This window comes from Pituophis catenifer, unplaced genomic scaffold (genome assembly GCF_029215685.1).
Source record: "Pituophis catenifer annectens isolate HBS135680 unplaced genomic scaffold, rPitCat1.0.hap2 SCAF_12, whole genome shotgun sequence".
Classification (NCBI taxonomy): domain Eukaryota; kingdom Metazoa; phylum Chordata; class Lepidosauria; order Squamata; family Colubridae; genus Pituophis; species Pituophis catenifer.
In genome coordinates, this window is record NW_027256892.1 from 8,382,317 (window position 1) to 8,400,791 (window position 18,475).

General features: G+C 39.1%; 1 protein-coding gene across 1 annotated transcript in view; it reads right to left on the bottom strand.

Moving 5' to 3' along the window:
- The window catches only part of UNC5D (unc-5 netrin receptor D), a 687,821-nt gene that overhangs the window by 306,316 nt on the left and 363,030 nt on the right, over positions 1 to 18,475 (bottom strand). The window contains exon 2 of the mRNA XM_070952266.1: positions 16,408 to 16,626. Within this exon, the coding sequence (XP_070808367.1) occupies positions 16,408 to 16,626 (219 nt within the window). The remainder of the gene's footprint in view (positions 1 to 16,407; positions 16,627 to 18,475) is intronic.

The following is an 18,475-nucleotide window of genomic DNA, read 5'->3' on the forward strand; positions in this document are numbered from 1 at the left end:
TGCTTCTCGAACTGCTATGATAATAAGTGTTCTGTACTGCTGGGTGCTTTAGCAACAGATAAACTTATGCTGGGAGAGGATGAATAACTGCCCAGCATGTGTTTAAACATAACAGTGCAACACCAAGCTACATCATTTGTCAGCTTTATTTGTTTAAATGAGAAAAATGCTGACAGCAGTTATTGCTATAATCTTTTTTATTTATCAGACAAGGAAACTTTACTTACTCTTAGCAGGTTTCCTACCACTGAGAAAATAGAAATTGGAATACTTTATAGCCAATTTGAAGCACACTTGTTTAAAATAGGTTTAAATGTTTCAATATATATTTAAACTCTTAACAAATACTCTTTTAATCGTGAAAACATTCAGATAAAAAGGCAAGGAATCTCAGTATCTCAAGGAGTAATAGACAAAAATGAGCTGATGCTCTTTGATCAGATTTGGCCACCATAATATATCATAGTTTAGTGTGGTAAGAATGAGTCACACATATAGGTAGATGTCTGGGTAAATGTTTTCAAGTGAAGGATGTCATTGTTGTTTTGAGTTATTTTTCAAAATTGTGGGATCTGATTGTTTTTGAAGAATATTGAAGAATACTGAAGAATATTGGATATGCTGGGTCTGGAGAACTGCCGAGAGAATTACAGTATATTGAGAGATTGGGAAAGTACTATTAGCCTATATATCAAAACCTCCTTCCAAAAATTAAGGGTGATGTATGTTATCAAGGCTAATTGTCAAACAAATAACACACTGAATTCATCCTTTCAAAAGTTTTAACAGACAGATTAACAGAGTTGGAAGGGACCTTGTAGGTCATCTAGTCGAACCCCCTGCCCAGCAGACCCTACACCATTTTTTTACAGATGGCAGTCCAGTTTCTTCTTGAAGATGGAACTTTGTGGTACCCCACTGCTTACTTCCCTCCATGTAGATGTAGACCCATTAAGGACTACTCGTTGAGTACAGTTTGTCAGCTAGTTACAAATCCATCTGGTGGTGATGCTATCTATCTCACCTTTTTCTATCTTACCAAGAAGTAGGTTGTACTCTACTTTGTCAAATGTCTTGTTGAAGTCTAAGTATATTATGTCCACAGTATTTTGCTGGTCTACTAATCTAGAAGAATGAAATAAGACTGGTTTGGCACGATCTGTTTTTAACAAACCCATGCTGACTGCTAGTTATTACTTTACTCATTTCTAGATGTTGGCAGATCTGTTTTTTATCATCTTTTCCAGTATCTTCCCAGGTATTAATGTTAGGCTGATTGGTCTATAGTTTCCTGGGTCTGTTTTTCCCCCCTTTTTTGAAGATGGGAACCACATCAGCTCTTTTCCAGTCCTCTGGTAGTTCCCCAGTGCTCCAGGATTTTTGAAAGATATGGTACAGTGGTTCTGCAATGATATCTACCAGCTCCTTTAGAACTCTGGGATGTAATCTGTCAGGTCCCAGTGATTTGTATTCATCAAGATCACATAGGTGTTCTCTTACTATTTTTTTGCTTATTTTAACTTTTATTTCTAACCTGTCTTTTACAGTTATGTTTCTGGTACATTTGGCTATAGTTTCCTTTTGCATGAAGACTGATGCAAAGAACGAGTTGAGCAGCTCTGCTTTCTCTCTGCTGCCTGTTACTTCCTTGCCATCTTCTCTTTAGTGGACCGACTGTTTCCTTGATTTTTTTTCTTGTTATTTATATGTTGGAAGAATCTTTTTTTGTTATCTTTGACTTTTGTTGCAAGTCTTAGTTCATTTTGAGCCTTTGCTTTTCTGACTTCATTTTTGCATATTCTGGCTATCTGCTGATATTCGGCCTTAGTTGTGTGCCTCTCTTTCCATTTTTTGTACTTGTCCTTTTTGTCTTTCAGTTTGTCAGAGAGATGTTTGTGCAGCCATGCTGGTTTCTTCTTGGATTTCTTGTTTTTCTTTTTCAATGGTATTGTGCTTGTGTGGGATTTTATGGTCATATTTTCTATTAAGAGAAAAGGTCACAACGATCTAACAGGTAAAGGCAGCACACACAATGAAAGCAATGTGTGTATTAATGTCCAGAAATGAAACTGAGAAGAAAACTATAGGATAATTAATTAATTTTGTCAATATTACAAAGAAATGTCAACATCAGGGCATGGATAGAGAAGCATTTCTGCAGCTACTTTTCTTTCTTTTTTAAATAGATGTTCAAAGCCAAACTACCTGGGCAAATTAACATTTTGAGAAGCCATCCATGCATGAATCATCATGCAGAGAAAAGTGTTAATGTGATTGCTTCACTGACATATTCTGACATGCCCAGATTGCAATAATCAACCTGTGCTGGGCTAGTACAAAGAAATTGGGAAGGAGGCTAGACGTAAATGTGAACTGAATTGCAAGTTGGGTATGTGCCAAAGCCAATCACTTCACTCTTCCACCTTGCAACAAACCTGATGCAAATCCATCTGCTTTCCATTCTCAGCAAACTAATTAGAGGGTGAGCGCTTGCTTTCTTAAGCATTAAATTTATACCAATACAAAGACTGAGATACAGCAGATACTATATCCAGAGTTCAGAAGAAAGAGGGATTGAAGTATTCCAATTTTTTTTTAAAAAAAATGTTTTTCATTTATCTGTATTAAGCTTTCTCAGCCTAGTGATCACTTCAGCATTCTATCCTAATGTGATATGAGGCACATCTTCTATTATAGTTCCCACAAAAGATAAAAATCAAAAGGTCTATTGAATGTAAGCATTTTTCTCAGGTTTCACAACCAGAGTTCAAGAAGTAATTCTAAAGCTATCCATTACTTGAAACAAGAAGCATTTCAATAGAACAGAAAAAAACTTTCATTTTTATCACTGCAATTCTTCTGAACCATGATAATTTTACTTTCTCATATTTATCTATTTTATCTTTTATATCTTTCTTTAACTTTTCATAATTTATTTTCTTTAACTCTTGAATATCTTTTGGGATGTCAATACCTAAATATTTAATACTATCTACTATTTTTAATTTATATTTTCCTTTCAATACATCCACTTCTTCTTTACTACGGTTATAAAACATCATTTCTGATTTTTCCCAGTTTATTTGTAATCCACTAAATTTCTCAAATTCATTCAGATGTAAGTATATCCTCTCTATATTAACTATAGGATTTTGAAATGTTAATAATGTGCATCTGCAAATAAATTTATTTTAGTTTCCTTCTGTATACCAATTCCTTCGATCAATGAATCTTCCCTAATTGCATTTGCCAAAACCTTCATCAATAATGCAAATAAAACAGGATAAAGGGCAACCATGTCTCATTCCCCGGCTTAAGGTTATTGTTTCTGTAACACCATCATTTATAACTATACTCGCTTTATTCCCTGAATATAATTGATTTATGACTTGTCTAATTTTTTTCCCAAAACCTAACTTCTCTATTAATATCTTCAATGTAGGCCATTCCACACAATCAAAGGCCTTAAATACATCTAATGCTAATACACCTGCCTTCAATTTTTGATTCTTTATATAGTAACCTATGTTATATCTATATTATAACTGTAACTATATATTATAGTTATAACTATATCTGACATTTGTCGACCTCTTATAAATCCACACTGGTCATTTTTGATATAATTCTCTATAAATATGTTCAATCTATTTGCCAATATTGCTGTAAAAATCTTAGCGTCCTGATTAATAAGTTATATTGGTCTACATGATCCTGGGTTTGTATTTTATCTTTACTTGGCTTTGCTATCAGAGATTGCTTCCAGGAACTTGGAATATTTTCCCATTCCATTATATTATTATTATTATTATTATTATTATTATTATTATTATTATTATTATTAATAATAATAATAATAATAATAATAATAATAATAATAATAATAATTTATTTATTACATTTCTATACCGCCTTTCTCCCGAAGGACTCAGGGCGGTGTACAGCCATGGTAAAATAATACCAATACAAAAATTAAAAACAATTTAAAATAATTTAAAGCATTGGCCATATTTAAAATCCCTAGCTAAAACCCCTTTAAAACCATTAAAACCCACTTAAGTTAATTCATTCGGTCAGGCCGGCTTGCTGAAATAATAAAGTCTTCAGCGCACGATGGAAGATGCGGAGGTCAGGGATCCTCCTTATGTCTGGGGGCAGCTCATTCCATAGGGCAGGAGCCCCCACAGAGAAGGCTCTCCCCCTGGGGGTCGCCAGCTGACATTGTTTGGCCGACGGCACCCTGAGGAGGCCCTCTCTGTGGGAGCGTATCGGGCGGTGGGAGGCATGCAGTGTCAGAAGGCGGTCCTGTAAGTATCCCGGTCCTAAGCCATGGAGCGCTTTGAAGATGGTGATTAGCACCTTGAAATGCACCTGGAAGACCACTGGGAGCCAGTGCAGCTCGCGCAAGAGAGGTGTTACATGGGAGCCACAGGTCGCCCCCATAACCACTCACGCGGCCACGTTCTGGACCAGTTGGAGCCTCCGGGTGCTCCTCAAGGGGCGCCCCATGTAGAGAGTGTTACAGTAATCCAGATGGGAAGTGACAAGGGTGTGAGTGACCGTGCGTAAGGCGTCCCGATTCAGAAAGGGACGCAATTGGGAAATCAGGCAAACCTGATTAAAAAGCCCTCCTGGATCGTCTAAAGACAGCCACGTATCCAGGAGGACACCCAACTTGCGAACACCCAAGATATTAAACATTATCTTCATCTTCGGCACCAATAGTCCTTTAAAATTTTTATAATGTTCTATGCCTAGTCCATCTAACCCTGGTGCCTTATCTATTTTTAATTTATTAATAACTTCCACTATTTCCTTTTCTTCTATTTGTGATTCCATTCTCCATCTACTTGCCTGTTTATAGTCACAATCTATTTCCATATCCATAGTTACCATTGCGTGATCAGATATTTTAATTATTTTTATCTCTGCTCTCATTATTTCAGATAATATTTCCAGTGTTACGGACTTCCGGTGGCACTGTAAGCGCCAAAGACGTTCCTTTTGTGAGCGCCAGCCCCACGATCTTGAAAAGCTGCTAGAACAGCGCAAATCAGCTATCTAGCGGCTTAAAACTTTCTCCCTGGGAAAAGGGGAGGAAGAGAGCAGACGGGTGCAGGTAGAGCTCCCCAAGAAGCCCCAGGAACAATTCTGGGGCTCAAAGGGTGAGAGCTCCCTGGAAGCCCAACAGAGCTCCGGATCCGGGACATTTCTGCTTTAAGCAGAAGAAGACACCATGACCACCCCTGCAAACAATGCTTGGAATAAAACATCATTATGAAGCAGGCTGAGCAAACTCAGGAGAGATCAGATTTGCAAGTACTAAACTTTAACTCCAAATGTGTATTACTTCCTTCTGACTTACTAAGGGGAGAAAGTGAAACCAAGATGGCGATTGAGCTTTAATGGGGCGTGAAAGTGAAAGTTAAAAAGGAAAGTTTCGTTTAGCGCTGGCAGCCTCGGTTTAAAATTAGAGATCTTGGCTTGGAAAGAAAGAAGATTAAAGGTTAAAAAGACTATAGCAGTGTTTTTAAAAAAGGATTGATATTATTTAAAGACTGGAAATTTCTGGATTTGGTGGATTTGTTGTTCTGGTTGCTGAATAAATTTAAATTGGAAACTAAAAATGGCTTCAAAACAAATAAAGACTATTGTCCCTAAAAGGGAGCTATTGTCCCTAAAAGGGAGCTCACCAGCTCAAATGTCCAAATTGCAATCTTTCTCTGTTCCAACGGAACCACCAATATTAACACTTGAAATGTTGCAGGAAGCCCTTAAAACACAAGCCTCTGTTATAGAAAAAAAATTACATCGGTGTTTGAGGATAAAATTTGAGATGTTGCTGAGGAGATGGCTCAAATTAAAGAGTTCATTCAAAAATGAAATCAGGAAATTAGAGAAGATATTATCATGGCAGTCCAAGGTCTGTCAGGCAGTAGATGAAAAAGTGGAAGAAATCAAGCAGTCTAATGAGAATTTGGAAAATAAAATGGGAGATGTCCAGAATAAGATGGAAAGAGCAGAGGCCGATGTGATAATTCATTTATTCAAATTTCTATACCGGTATAGGTATAGTTATATACCTAAAAAAAGACTTAATTTGCCAAATTAATTGAAGCAGATGATCAAGGAAGATTCATAGCAATTGAACTTTTAATAAAAGGAGAAACAATACTTTTAATTGGAGTATATGCACCGAACCAACAACAGGAAAATTTTTATAAGCTTTTACATTTCAAGTTACTACAATGGGATTATAAATCATGCATCTTATTGGGCGATTGGAATGGAGTTTTGGATACTAAAAAAGATAAGAAGGGGCTCTTGCAAAGTATCTCAATGCGTGCTAGATTGCCAAAATCATTTTTTGAAATGATGGATGATATGGAGTTGAGAGATATCTGGAGAGAGAGGAACTCTGAAGAGAAAGATTTTACCTTTTTTTCCGATAGACATCAATTTTTCTCTAGGATTGATTTCATATTAATTACTAATGATCTTTTTTCTAGGGTGAAGAAGACGAAGATCTGCCCAAGAGTTTTAATGGATCATAGTCCAGTTTGGATGGAATTAGAGTATGGAATGGGATTTAAGAGGTCTTGGAGGTTAAATGAAAATCTGTTTAGATATGAGGAATATGTAAAAGAATGTAAAAAATTTATGAAAGAATTCTTCATTATAAATATGCATAAGGGTACATCTATGGAAATGGTTTGGGATGCAAGTAAAGCATACATGAGAGGTATCTTGATATATTTGAATAATAAACATAGACATAAACAGGAAAGAAAAAGGAAGAACTTAGAAGAGGAAATTAAAAAAAAAGAACAGGCTTTGATATTGAATCCAGCAGACAAGAAAATAAAAGAGGCAATTAACTTACTGCGAGGGCAATTTAATATGCTAATGGCAGATCAGGCCGCAACTAATTTGCAATATGCTAAACATAATACTTTTGCAATGCTAATAAACCAGGAAGATGGTTAGTATATCTGTTAAGGAAAAAACAAAAGTCACGGACCATAGAGAAAATAGAATATAAAGGTAAAGAGGTTTATCAGCAAAATATGATTAAAAAAGCATTTTTAGAATTTTATACGAGGTTGTATGCTAGTGATAAAATTCAAAGTATAGATATAGATAGATACTTACAGAAAGAGAATATCCCTATAATTACAAAAGAGCAAAGGGAGGGTCTAAATCAACCAATAACTTCCGAGGAGATTATGTTTGCAATTAAGCAGTTGAAAGTGGGTAAAGCCCCTGGGATGGATGGTTTGACGGCTGCTTATTATAAACACTTGCAGTTAGAAATGGTGGGACCACTCAAAGAATTATTTACTAATATACAATCTGGAGGAGATGTACCCCCATCCTGGAGGACAGCTTTTATTTCATTGATTCCAAAGGAGGACCAAGACCACACCCAGCCAAAAAATTATAGGCCTATATCACTTTTAAATACAGATTACAAGATTTTTGCTAAAATACTAGCAAATAGGTTAATGACAGTCATGCAACAAATGATTCATAATGATCAAACTGGTTTTATAAATGGTAGACAAATGAAGAGTAATGTAAGGCACCTATTACATTAACCTATTAGAATATTTGGGAAAGAACAACCAAATCCCTGTGGTGCTAATATTTCTTGATGCGGAGAAAGCATTTGATCTATTGAATTGGCATTTCTTATTGAAAATAATAGAAAAGATGCAGTTTGGAGAATATTTTACACAATCTATTAAGGCAATATATCAGAAACAAACAGCGCAAATAATAATTAATGGTAGTTTAACAGATACTTTTAATATAGAAAAAGGAACAAGACAAGGATGTCCCTTGTCTCCATTATTGTTTATTTTGACTTTGGAATTTTTGTTGAGTAAGATATGGATAAAATTAATGGAATTAAAATTAGGCAGTATGATTACAGATTACGAGCATTCGCAGACGACTTGGTTGTTACTTTAACCCAACCATTACAGTCGGTTGTAGGTTTAATGGATATAATTAATCAATATGGACAAGAGCCTTGGTAGTACAGGGGTTTAAGGCACCCTGTTATTAAGCTGGTTATTAAGACCAGCTGCCTGCAATTACTGCAGGGTTCGAATCTCGCCAAGGCTCAAGGTTGACTCAGCCTTCCATCCTTTCTAAGGTAGGTGAAATGAGGACCCAGTTTGTGGGGGCAATAAGCTGACTTTGTATAAATATACAAAAGGATGAAGGCTATTGCTGAGCACATTGTAAGCCGCCCTGAGTCTTCGGAGAAGGGCGGCATATAAATCAAATTTAAAAAAAAAAAAAGTATCTGGATTTAAAATAAATGCAGGGAAAATGAAGATAATAACTAAAAATATGACTACAAATCAAAAAGATGAGTTAGAAAGACTAACAGGAATTGAAATAGTAAAAAAAGTTAAGTACTTAGGGGTTTATATTATGACATCAAATGTGAAATTATTTAAGTATAATTATGATCCGTTGTGGCAAAAAATACAGAAAGAGATGGAAAATTGGAAAAAATTACAATTATCTTTGTTAGGAAGAATAGCAGCAGTAAAAATGAATGTTTTGCCTAAGTTTTTGTTTCTTTTTCAAATGATACCAATACTTAAAAAAGATGAAAATTTGAAGATATGGCAGAAGGGTATTAATAATTTTGTCTGGGCAGGGAAGAGACCGAGAATAAAACAAAAAATAATGCAGGATATACGTGAAAGAGGAGGTCTCAAAATGCCCAATTTAAGATTATATTATGAGGCAGCTGTTCTGTCAGAAATTAGTGACTGGATGAATTTAACAGAAGAAAGAATATTGAATATTGAGGGATATGATTTGGTTTACGGTTGGCATGCTTATTTATTATATGATAAGAAAGTGGACAAGACTTTTAAAAGTCATATATTAAGAAATGCTTTACTGCGTGTCTGGAAAAAGTATCAGTATAAATTGAACGATAAGTTACCAATGTGGGCAATACCCAGACACGCAATAGACAATATAAGTGTAGAGCAAAAACAAGATGTGATTACTTATAAAGAGTTTCTTAATAAGAAAGGAGGTATATTACAACTAAAATCTTTGAATCAATTAAGAGAAGAAAGGATAATTCAAACATGGTTTCAGTATGGACAGGTGCAAGCTAGATGGAGAGAAGATCAGAAAATTGGTATCTTGCAAAATGAGGGGAACTTGGTAAAACAAATTAGAGACCAAAGTCAAATGCATATAAAAAGGTTGTATAATGCATTGGTAGAAATAGATTCAGAAACAGAGCTAGTTAAGGATTGTATGATAAAATGGGCACAAAATATTGAAGAACCAATAATGATGGAAACGTGGGAAAAAATATGGATTAGAAATGTAAAGTTTACGCAAGCCCAAAACTTAAGAGAGAATTTTTATAAAATGTTTTATAGATGGCATCTAGATCCTAAAAAGCTAGCCTGTATGTATCCAAGTTTGCAACCTAAGTGTTGGAGATGTGAATGTGATGATGCCACGTATTATCATATATGGTGGACATATAAAAAAATTAAGGCATTTTGGATAAAAATATGGTGGATCATCCAAAACATTCTCAAAAAGAAGATAAAATTTACTCCACAGTTCTTTTTGCTGGGTATAATTACAGATTGTACGGTCATATAGACTAAATTGATTTTAAATTTAATAACAGCAGCCAGACTTTTGGTGGCGCAGTATTGGAAGAAGGAAGACTTACCTACTATTGAACAATGGACATTAAAAGTAGTGAATTTAGCAGAGATGGCAAAATTTTTTGGCATACTTGAAGGACTATTCAAATGAAAGATATATATCGGAATGGAGAAGATGGATTGATTATATTCAAAACAAATATCGGACTAAAAAGTTTCAAATAGCTTATGAATGAAACCAACATTTTCTTTTTGAATTATGTTTTGTTAGTTGAAAGGGGAGTTAAAGAGCAAGAGGGAGTATGGAGCTTACAGAAAGTTAGCATATTTTAGTTTATGTTTGTTAAATGTTATACCCTGTATTTGCTCTGGGAAGTCTGGGGTGGGTGGGTGGGGGGAGAGGGGTTGGAGGGAGAGGGGGGGATGAGGGATGGGGGGTGGGTGGAGGAGGGAAGGGGGGAGGAGAGATCGGAAAAAATTGTTGTAATATTTGATAAAACTTTTTAATAATAATAATAAAAAAATATTTCCAGTGTTGCAAATATATAATCTATCCTTGTAAAATTTTTATGTTTACCAGAAAAATACGTATAACTCTTTTGATTACCATGTAATTCTCTCCAAACATCTTTCATTTCTATTTCTATAAATAAATTTTCTTAAATCTGTATTATACTTTATTTCTGCTTTTGATGGGTTGTATTTGTCAATTCTGCTATCCATAACCATATTATAATCACTTGCAATTATTACATACTCTTTTTTGACTTCTTCTATTTCTTTATATACCCTATTATAAAACTTTCTTTGGTTTATATTAGGTGCATACAAGTTTGCTAAGGCAGCCTCTTGTCCATAAATCAAGCCTTGAATTATAAGAAATCTTCCCTTATTGTCTCTTCTTATGGCTTTTATCATAAATTCACACCTTTTGGCTACAATGATTGCTACCCCTCTTGCTTTTGATGTACCAAATGCCTTTTCATGTACATAAGCCCAGGATAATTTAAGTTCATTCACCCCTTCTTTCTTTTGATGTGTTTCTTGTAAAACTACAATATTTATTTTCTCTTTGTTAACTGATTTTTCAATTCTTGCTTGTTTGTGTTTTTCCCCCAAGCCATGTACATTCCACGTAGCTACCTTCATGATTTCCCCATCTATTCCTCATATTATATATTCCCTTTGGTCTCCTTATGTCCTCTAACATAAATCTTACAAAACTACACAGTATACATATTACCCCAAAACATAAATAATCTCTTTCCCACCCATAAACATATATAATGTCCCCTTTTCTTTTTTCAGGAGATATCCCTCCTCTCCACCACATAGGGCCTCTGGGGGAGAGAAGAGGAGCCATCCATACATGGACTTTGGTTGCCCACTCCACTTCCCTTAACCATCTTTACCCTATTTCTACACCCAAACCTATATTATATATTATATTATATTATACTATATTATATTATATTATATTATATTATATTATATTATATTATATTATATTATATTATATTATATTATATTATATTATATTATATTATATTATATTATACTATACTATATATTAACACATATCCCTTAATACAATTATTACAAATATTTATATACTTGTCTATAATGTATATACTTGTATATACATGCAAAAAATTAAAATCTCGGGTGTTTCCCCACGTCATTATAAATAAGTTGGTTAAAATATTTAAAATCCTGGTTAAAATCCCAGCTTAAAATCTTCTAAAATTCCTTACAGACCACTCTGCAAGGTCCTTTAAAACCTCAGCTAAAATCCTACCAGTGACGTTAAAAGTTTTTCTTAAAGCAACGTTTCGACAGGCTCACAACCCTGTCATCTTCAGGCTCTGTTTCATGTAGAAGCTATGGGTTCTCTGTTGTGAGGTCGGAGCTGTCGCTTATCTATATTTGCTGCTGCTGACGTATGCTAGCTAGCCTGCAACTCTGTGTTCTGATTGGAGGACAACAGTTTTTCTTCCTGCTTCCTCCTCCTAGCTACTTGGCTTCGTGTTACAGGCCCAGCTTTCTCAGATTCTCTATTATTATCTGTCTGCTGTAGAGGGGAAAGGATTCTGGTAGGCATCACAGCACCCTTGATTGTTAGTTGAGATCTCAGCCTGTCTTCTGGCTCGATCCGCTCTCTCTCCCTATTGATAGCCACCCTCTGCAAAGAAGGAAGAATTCTGGCAGGCCTTACAACACCACTGGTTGCTTGTTGGAATCTCTGCCTCCCTTCTGATGTTAACAATCAAGTTTCTCTCAGTTCAGGTCCCCAAATACTTGATAACCTAGAGGCGTCATCTCATCTGTTCATATTCTGCGGCCTCTTTTCAATTTCGATGGCCTCCCTGATTATTCTTTTTGTAGGGATGTTCCTCTTTCACCACTATACATTTATATATACTACTCCCATTGTGAGTGGGAGTAGTGGTGAAGAGGGCCCGATGGTAAGTGAAGCAATCCATCCCTTCACTATCAAGGCCTGGATAGTAGTACCAGAAACTGAGGTCAAAGGGGATGTAGAGGCTCTCATAGACCCTGGCTACACCAGATGCCTGATCAGCCTCCCCATTGTCCAGAAGCTAGGGATAAACATGAAACCCCTAGTGTACCCCATATAGTTTGAGTAGGTCAATGGGGCACTAATAGGCAGAGCCCCAACCATGTTAGTCACAGAACTTGTAAGACTGGAAGTGGGCCACCACTGGGAACTTATTTGATTCATAGTAGCCCCCTAAATGATGGAATTGGTTATACTAGGGTAGTGATGGCAAACCTTTTCGGCACTGAGTGCTGAAAAGGTTGCTCGGAAACATAGCACATGCACAATCATCAGGGCTGCCCTCTGGAAAAGCTGAACTTCTGGGTTCTAGTGTGCATGCACGCCCAATGATCAGCCGGCCGGCACCCATGCACAGGCCATTTTTCGGCACTGCCATGCATGCAAAGGGATCACACTGGAAAAGCTGAACTTCAGGGTTCTGGTGCGCATGCACACCTGACAATCAGCTGGCTGGCATACATGCGCACATCAATTTTTGGCAGTGTCGCACACACAAAGGACAGCTGATCATCACATATGCATGCATGGTAGAAACCCGGAAGACAAACAGACAAGGCCGCACGTGCCAAGTGACATGGCTTTGTGTGCCATCATGGTACTAGGGTTTGCTTGGCTGGACAAATGGAGCCTGACCATGAAGTGGGAAGTTGGTTACTGGAAATTGTGAATAGGCATTGGGCCACTTCTGCCAATCCCACCAGACAAATGCCAACAGGCAATGAGCCCTTGCAGTCCCAACTGAGTGGAGAGCGTGGCAGCCACCACAGAGGGACTCCCCGGCTGTCCCCAGGTGCCCAAAGAATACCAGGATTTGGCGGACACCTTTAACGAGCAAGATGGCAACTTCCTCCCCACTCACTGCCCGATAGATTGCACGATTGAGTTTGTACTGGGAGCCAAGCTGCCAAAGCCAAAAATGTACTCTATCCCCTAAAATAATGGCTGAATTGAGAAAATACATCGATGTCAACCTAGCTAGGGGCTTCATCTGACCCGCAAAATCCAAAGTGGCACCCCCTGTACTGTTTAAAGAAAAAAAAGGTGGTGGGATGAGGCTTTGTGTTGATTTCCATGGATTTAGCGCCATGTGCATGGAGAACACCTACCCCTTCCCCCTAATGAAGGACATGCTAAGCCACCTAGTGAAGGGTAAGGTATTCACCAAGGTAGACTTAAGAGAAGCTTGACTACCAAGGTAGACTATCAGATACAGATTAGGGATGAGACAAATGGAAGACTGCATTCAACTGCTCACTGGGCAGCTTCCAGTTTAAAGTCATGCCATTTGGGCTCCAGGGAGCCACGGCAGTCTTCATGCAGCTAATTAACAAGGTGCTGCATGAGCACCTGTACAAGGGGGTCCTAGTTTACCAGGGCAACATCCTTATATTTAGGAAGCTGCTAGAAGAACACGTCAAGTTAGTCTGGCTATGAAGAAACTCATAGCTGCCAAGCTCTATGCAAAACTCTTGAAATGTAAGTTTCATAAGACTTCCCTGGGCTACTGAGTGTCAATAGGGAATAGAGTAAGTGAAAGCAGTGCTAGACTGGCAAGCAGCTCGAAAGCTTTCTGCGGTTTGCAAACTTTTACAGACAATTCATTCCAGCATTCATAGAAGTGGCCCTGCCTCTAATAGAGCTACTGAAAATGGGGGGGCCCTCCCACAAAGCTGCACCCAACTCAACCACTGGCCTGGACACTGGATTGTCAAAAAGCATTTGAGAAGCTGAAGCAACTCTTCGCTGAAGAGCCAATCCTCCAGCACCCCAACCTTGAGAGACAGTTCATCGTCCAAGCTGACGCCAGTGACATGGCAGTGGAGCAATGCTGCCCACAAGACCCACAAGATTGACTATTGCCTTGCACGTATGTATCCAAAAAGCTCACTGACACTGAGAGGAGGTGAGCGATATGGGAGAAGGAGGCTTAGCAGTCCACTGGGCTCTCCTCTCCTGGAGACACTTTTTAGAGGAGAGCAAGGTGCCCTTCGAGATCTGGATTGATCACAAAAACCTCGAAGCCCTAAAGACACCCCAAAATCTCTTCCCCAAGCAAGTCCACTGGGCGCAGTATTTCCGGCAATTTAACTTTGAGCGAAAGTACATCCCCGGGGGGGGGGGATATTCTGCTAGCTGATGCGGTGTCAACCACAATATGACAGTCAGAGGGAAGAAGTCATCCACACCATCATCCCCACCTCACAACAAGCGGTGCAAGTCACCACCAGGGGCCAGACCAAATGCCAAACAGCCCCCATGGAGGGGAAACTGACAGGGGCACTAAAAACTGCACTCCCAGCCAACCAATGGCTAAATGAGAACTGGGACACTCTAATCATGAGAGAGGGGCTAGCTTGGAAAGGATTCAAGTTATATGTCCCCACCAATTTGAGGCTGCAAATCTTGCAATGCAGCCATGACTCACAACTGGCCAGTCATTTCGGGTTCCTAAAAACCCTCCACCTGGCCCGAAGACAGTTTTGGTGGCCAAAGATGAAAGCTGATGTAGAGGAATATGTAAAGAGTTGTGCCACCTGCACCACCATGAAAATGAGGCCAGGGAAATCTCCTGGACTCCTCCAACAACCCTGTCAACCCTGGGAAGAGATCGCCATGGATTTTATCATAGAGTTTCCAGAAAGGAGAAGGAATACAGTTGTCTGGACTGTAATTGACTTGTTTTCTAAGCAAGCCCACTTCATTGCCTGCTCCGGACTACCCTCAGCCAAGAAACAAGCAAAAAACACATTTATCAGCTACACGGGGTGCCTGACTGGGTGATCTCAGACAGAGGTGTCCAGTTCACCGCTAAGTTCTGGAGAGAGTTCATGAAATCCATCAGGGGCTCAGCTCAGCTTTCCATCCGAGTATAAACAGAGCCGCGGAATGTACAAATGCCATGATAGAGCAATATGTAAGATGTGGATTACCAGCAAGAAAACTGGGCAGACTAGCTACCTTTTATGGAAATGGCTTTCAACAATGGTGTGCACAGCCACACTGGATTAACCCCTTTTCAAGTCACCAGCAGCATGGACTTCACCCCCGTGCCCGAACTGCCGAGAGAGCCACCCTCCTCCGTGACTCTAGCGGAATGGATGGAGTCATTAAAAAAGGGGTGGGAAGACACCAAGAAGGCACCAGCAGAAGCATACAAAAAACAAGATGACAAGCACCAATCTCTCCAGCCCCCCTTCCATGTGGGAGATCGAGTTTACCTGTCAACCAAATACATTAAGTTGAAATTGCCCAGCAAAAAGCTAGGACCTAAATTCTTAGGGCCGTTTCCTATAATGAAAGTAATTAACCCAGTGACAATTCAGTTTAGCCTCCCATGCATATTAGGGAAAGTGCATCTAGTCTTTCACAGCAGCTAGCTAAAGCTCACTGTTAGCTCATGATTGAGGCTACAGAAAGGACCCGCACCCAAGCTGATAGTGGTGCAAGGGGAAACCCATTCTAAAGTTAAGAGGATTTTAGACTCTAGGTTACATAGGGGTCGATTACAATATTTAGTACATTGGAAAGGGTACCCTTTGTCTGAAGCCACCTGGGTTAAGAGTTGGGATGTGAAAGCAGATAGACTAGTAAAGCAATTCCATGATAAATTCCCTGATAAGCCAAAGGGTCCCCCTGGGGGAGGGAGAGGTGGTTAGAGACTGACTGAATTAACCTCCTGTGCTCCTCTTATTTCAGGACACACCTTTCAGTTGAAGGTGGGCAGTCTGTCAGCCCTGGAAGCCATCTTTCTCTTTGGATCTTCATAGCTGCCACATTTCTGCTAGCTAATGAGCAAATAAACAAGCCAAACTATTCACTAAGGCTCAAGAATATGATCTAAAGTCACCCATTTTTACCATTTCTCTGCAATTCTAATACATTTGTAAGTTAATGAGCATAGGGCTGAAGTCTCTTTCATGATACCTTTGTGATGCACACTTCTTGACAGTTGCCAGAGTCTTGGCTCTATCATACATTTTCTGTATATAATCTGTAAGCAACTGAAAAATGTTGCTTTTCAACATTCAACAAGTTATGTCCCTTGGGGTAGCCCAATTGTGAATGGGCAAGCCCTTGCCTTGACAGCCATTTTATAAGTTTCCTAACTTGCTTTCAAAATTCCCAATATATGAATGGATCTGGTAAAGAAAAATCACTTACCTGTGATTTTGTCCATGCTCTCCTCTGAGACATGCTCATTTTGGTGAACCCACTCCCCATTGCATTTAAAAAAGATCTGCATTGCTGGCATGGCTCTGCAGCGCAGCACAATTGGGTTACTTTTAATTATATATGCATCATCAGGTTCTTGCATGAAATGGGGTAGTGTCCCTGGAGCAGATGGGACAGATTCTGGGAGGATTTCACTGGTGGCTGTTCCTGTAAAAGCAAAAATGAGGATGTCACACCATAGAAAGATCTTCCACCAATCCCAACTATAAGGCAATGAATGTGTTATATTCTTTGTATCCCTTCCATACGAAACCTATAGAATAAGCTTTGAACTTCCAAAGCATACAGGTTAAAATCCAGAAGGCTGATTCTAGATCAGCATTTGTCAATCTTATCCATTTACATTCTGTGTCAGAATGTAAAATGTATCCCAGAATTCCCCAACCAGTATTCAGAAACTAAAAGGTTAAAAAGAAGTTACTCAAAAAAGCCATTGGACCTTTTCTTACTATTGAGAAATTTCCAGACAGGCAGGAGAGAGGTCTCAAACTGATTATCCTTGAATCCTTGATCAGACATAAGGGATCCAGAACTGACACCCCCCCTCCCCTTAAGCTCCATAGATCTTATCTATCTGTTCCCAGGCAAAGGCTGTCAGTCTGGGGAGATTTCTGTATAATAGGCAGAATATACTAATGTAGTTGGATTGAACCTTATGTATGCAGATCTAGTTGCTTGTTCCTTACACCTACCTGACACAACTAAAGGTGCTGAAGAAATTTTTCTTTTGATAAATGAATCTGCATTTTGCCATTGTCTGTTTTGCTCAGTTTTTAACATAACTGGTTTGCATCATGTTCTAATAGGTCATTGAACAGTGGTTTCAAAATCGCTATAGCTTGTTTATACAATATATGCCATTTCCCAAATCCAAAGCAATAAAAATTATGCTTAGCATAGCATGTGAATTCAACATATCTATCATAAAAACATTATGATTTGCCCTCTGGATCTGCTTAAGTTGCTGGGGAAAAACATGGAAAGGTTAATTAATGTTTATTTATGCAGACAACATGGAGAGAGGGGGGGAATGAAATATAACCACATAATCAGAAAACACTAAACACTCTATAAGTAGAGGTGGCATTCGGCCAGTTCAGACCAGTTCGCGTGGACCTGTAGCGGCTATTTTAAATGGTTTGCCAAACCGGTAAATATGACCTCTGACTGGCCCTGCCACCCCGCCCGGTCACCACTCACCACTTGCCTTGCCCACCTGCTCGCCCCGCCCAGTCACTCCTTTTTGCCCCTCACTTGCCAAGAGACATGCCAGTGCAGTGGCACAGCTGCTGCTGCTCTCTGGACTGGTTCCCTCACTTGCCTCGATCATGTGGTCCAGATGAGTTCTTCCTTCAATCACTTGCCCAGCTTCCTCCCATGTGGCTACTCTTCACCTGGCCTGAGACCGATGGCGGGGAAGTAGGCCTGCCACACTCAGCAAGGCTCGGCAGTATTTCAGGCCCAGCTCCGGGAGGGAGGCCCAACAGAAAGTGCCTGGTCCACCCAGGCACACAGCATGCGCACCAGCATGTGTGCAGCAAGTGTGTGTGTGCAGGTGGGCTGAAGCAGCGGTAGTGATGGCTGAAGCCTTAGTATGCAGAAGCGAAGTGCAACTTGCTTTTGCACTGCCCATTCCGGTACATTTGGTGTCACTTAAAGCAGCCCTCAATTCCCTCCGTTTCAGCTGAGAGCTGGAAGCTGCAGCCTGGATCAATCCTAGGCCTAGCTTTGCTGTGCATCACACCTTGCCATGAATGACGTCAAGTTGGCCATGCCCACATGACCTGCCCACCAAGCCATGCTCACCAAGCCACGCCCACACAACCAGTAGGAAAAATATTTGGTATGATTGTATGTGAATTTGACTTCTATTGCTTGCATCAACTTTCCGCAAGGCAGAGTTCACAAATAAAAACTTGATTTTTGTTTACATTTTATGGCCAATAGTGCATTCCCTATCTGCTTTTTCTTGGAAATACACTGTTTACTCCAACAA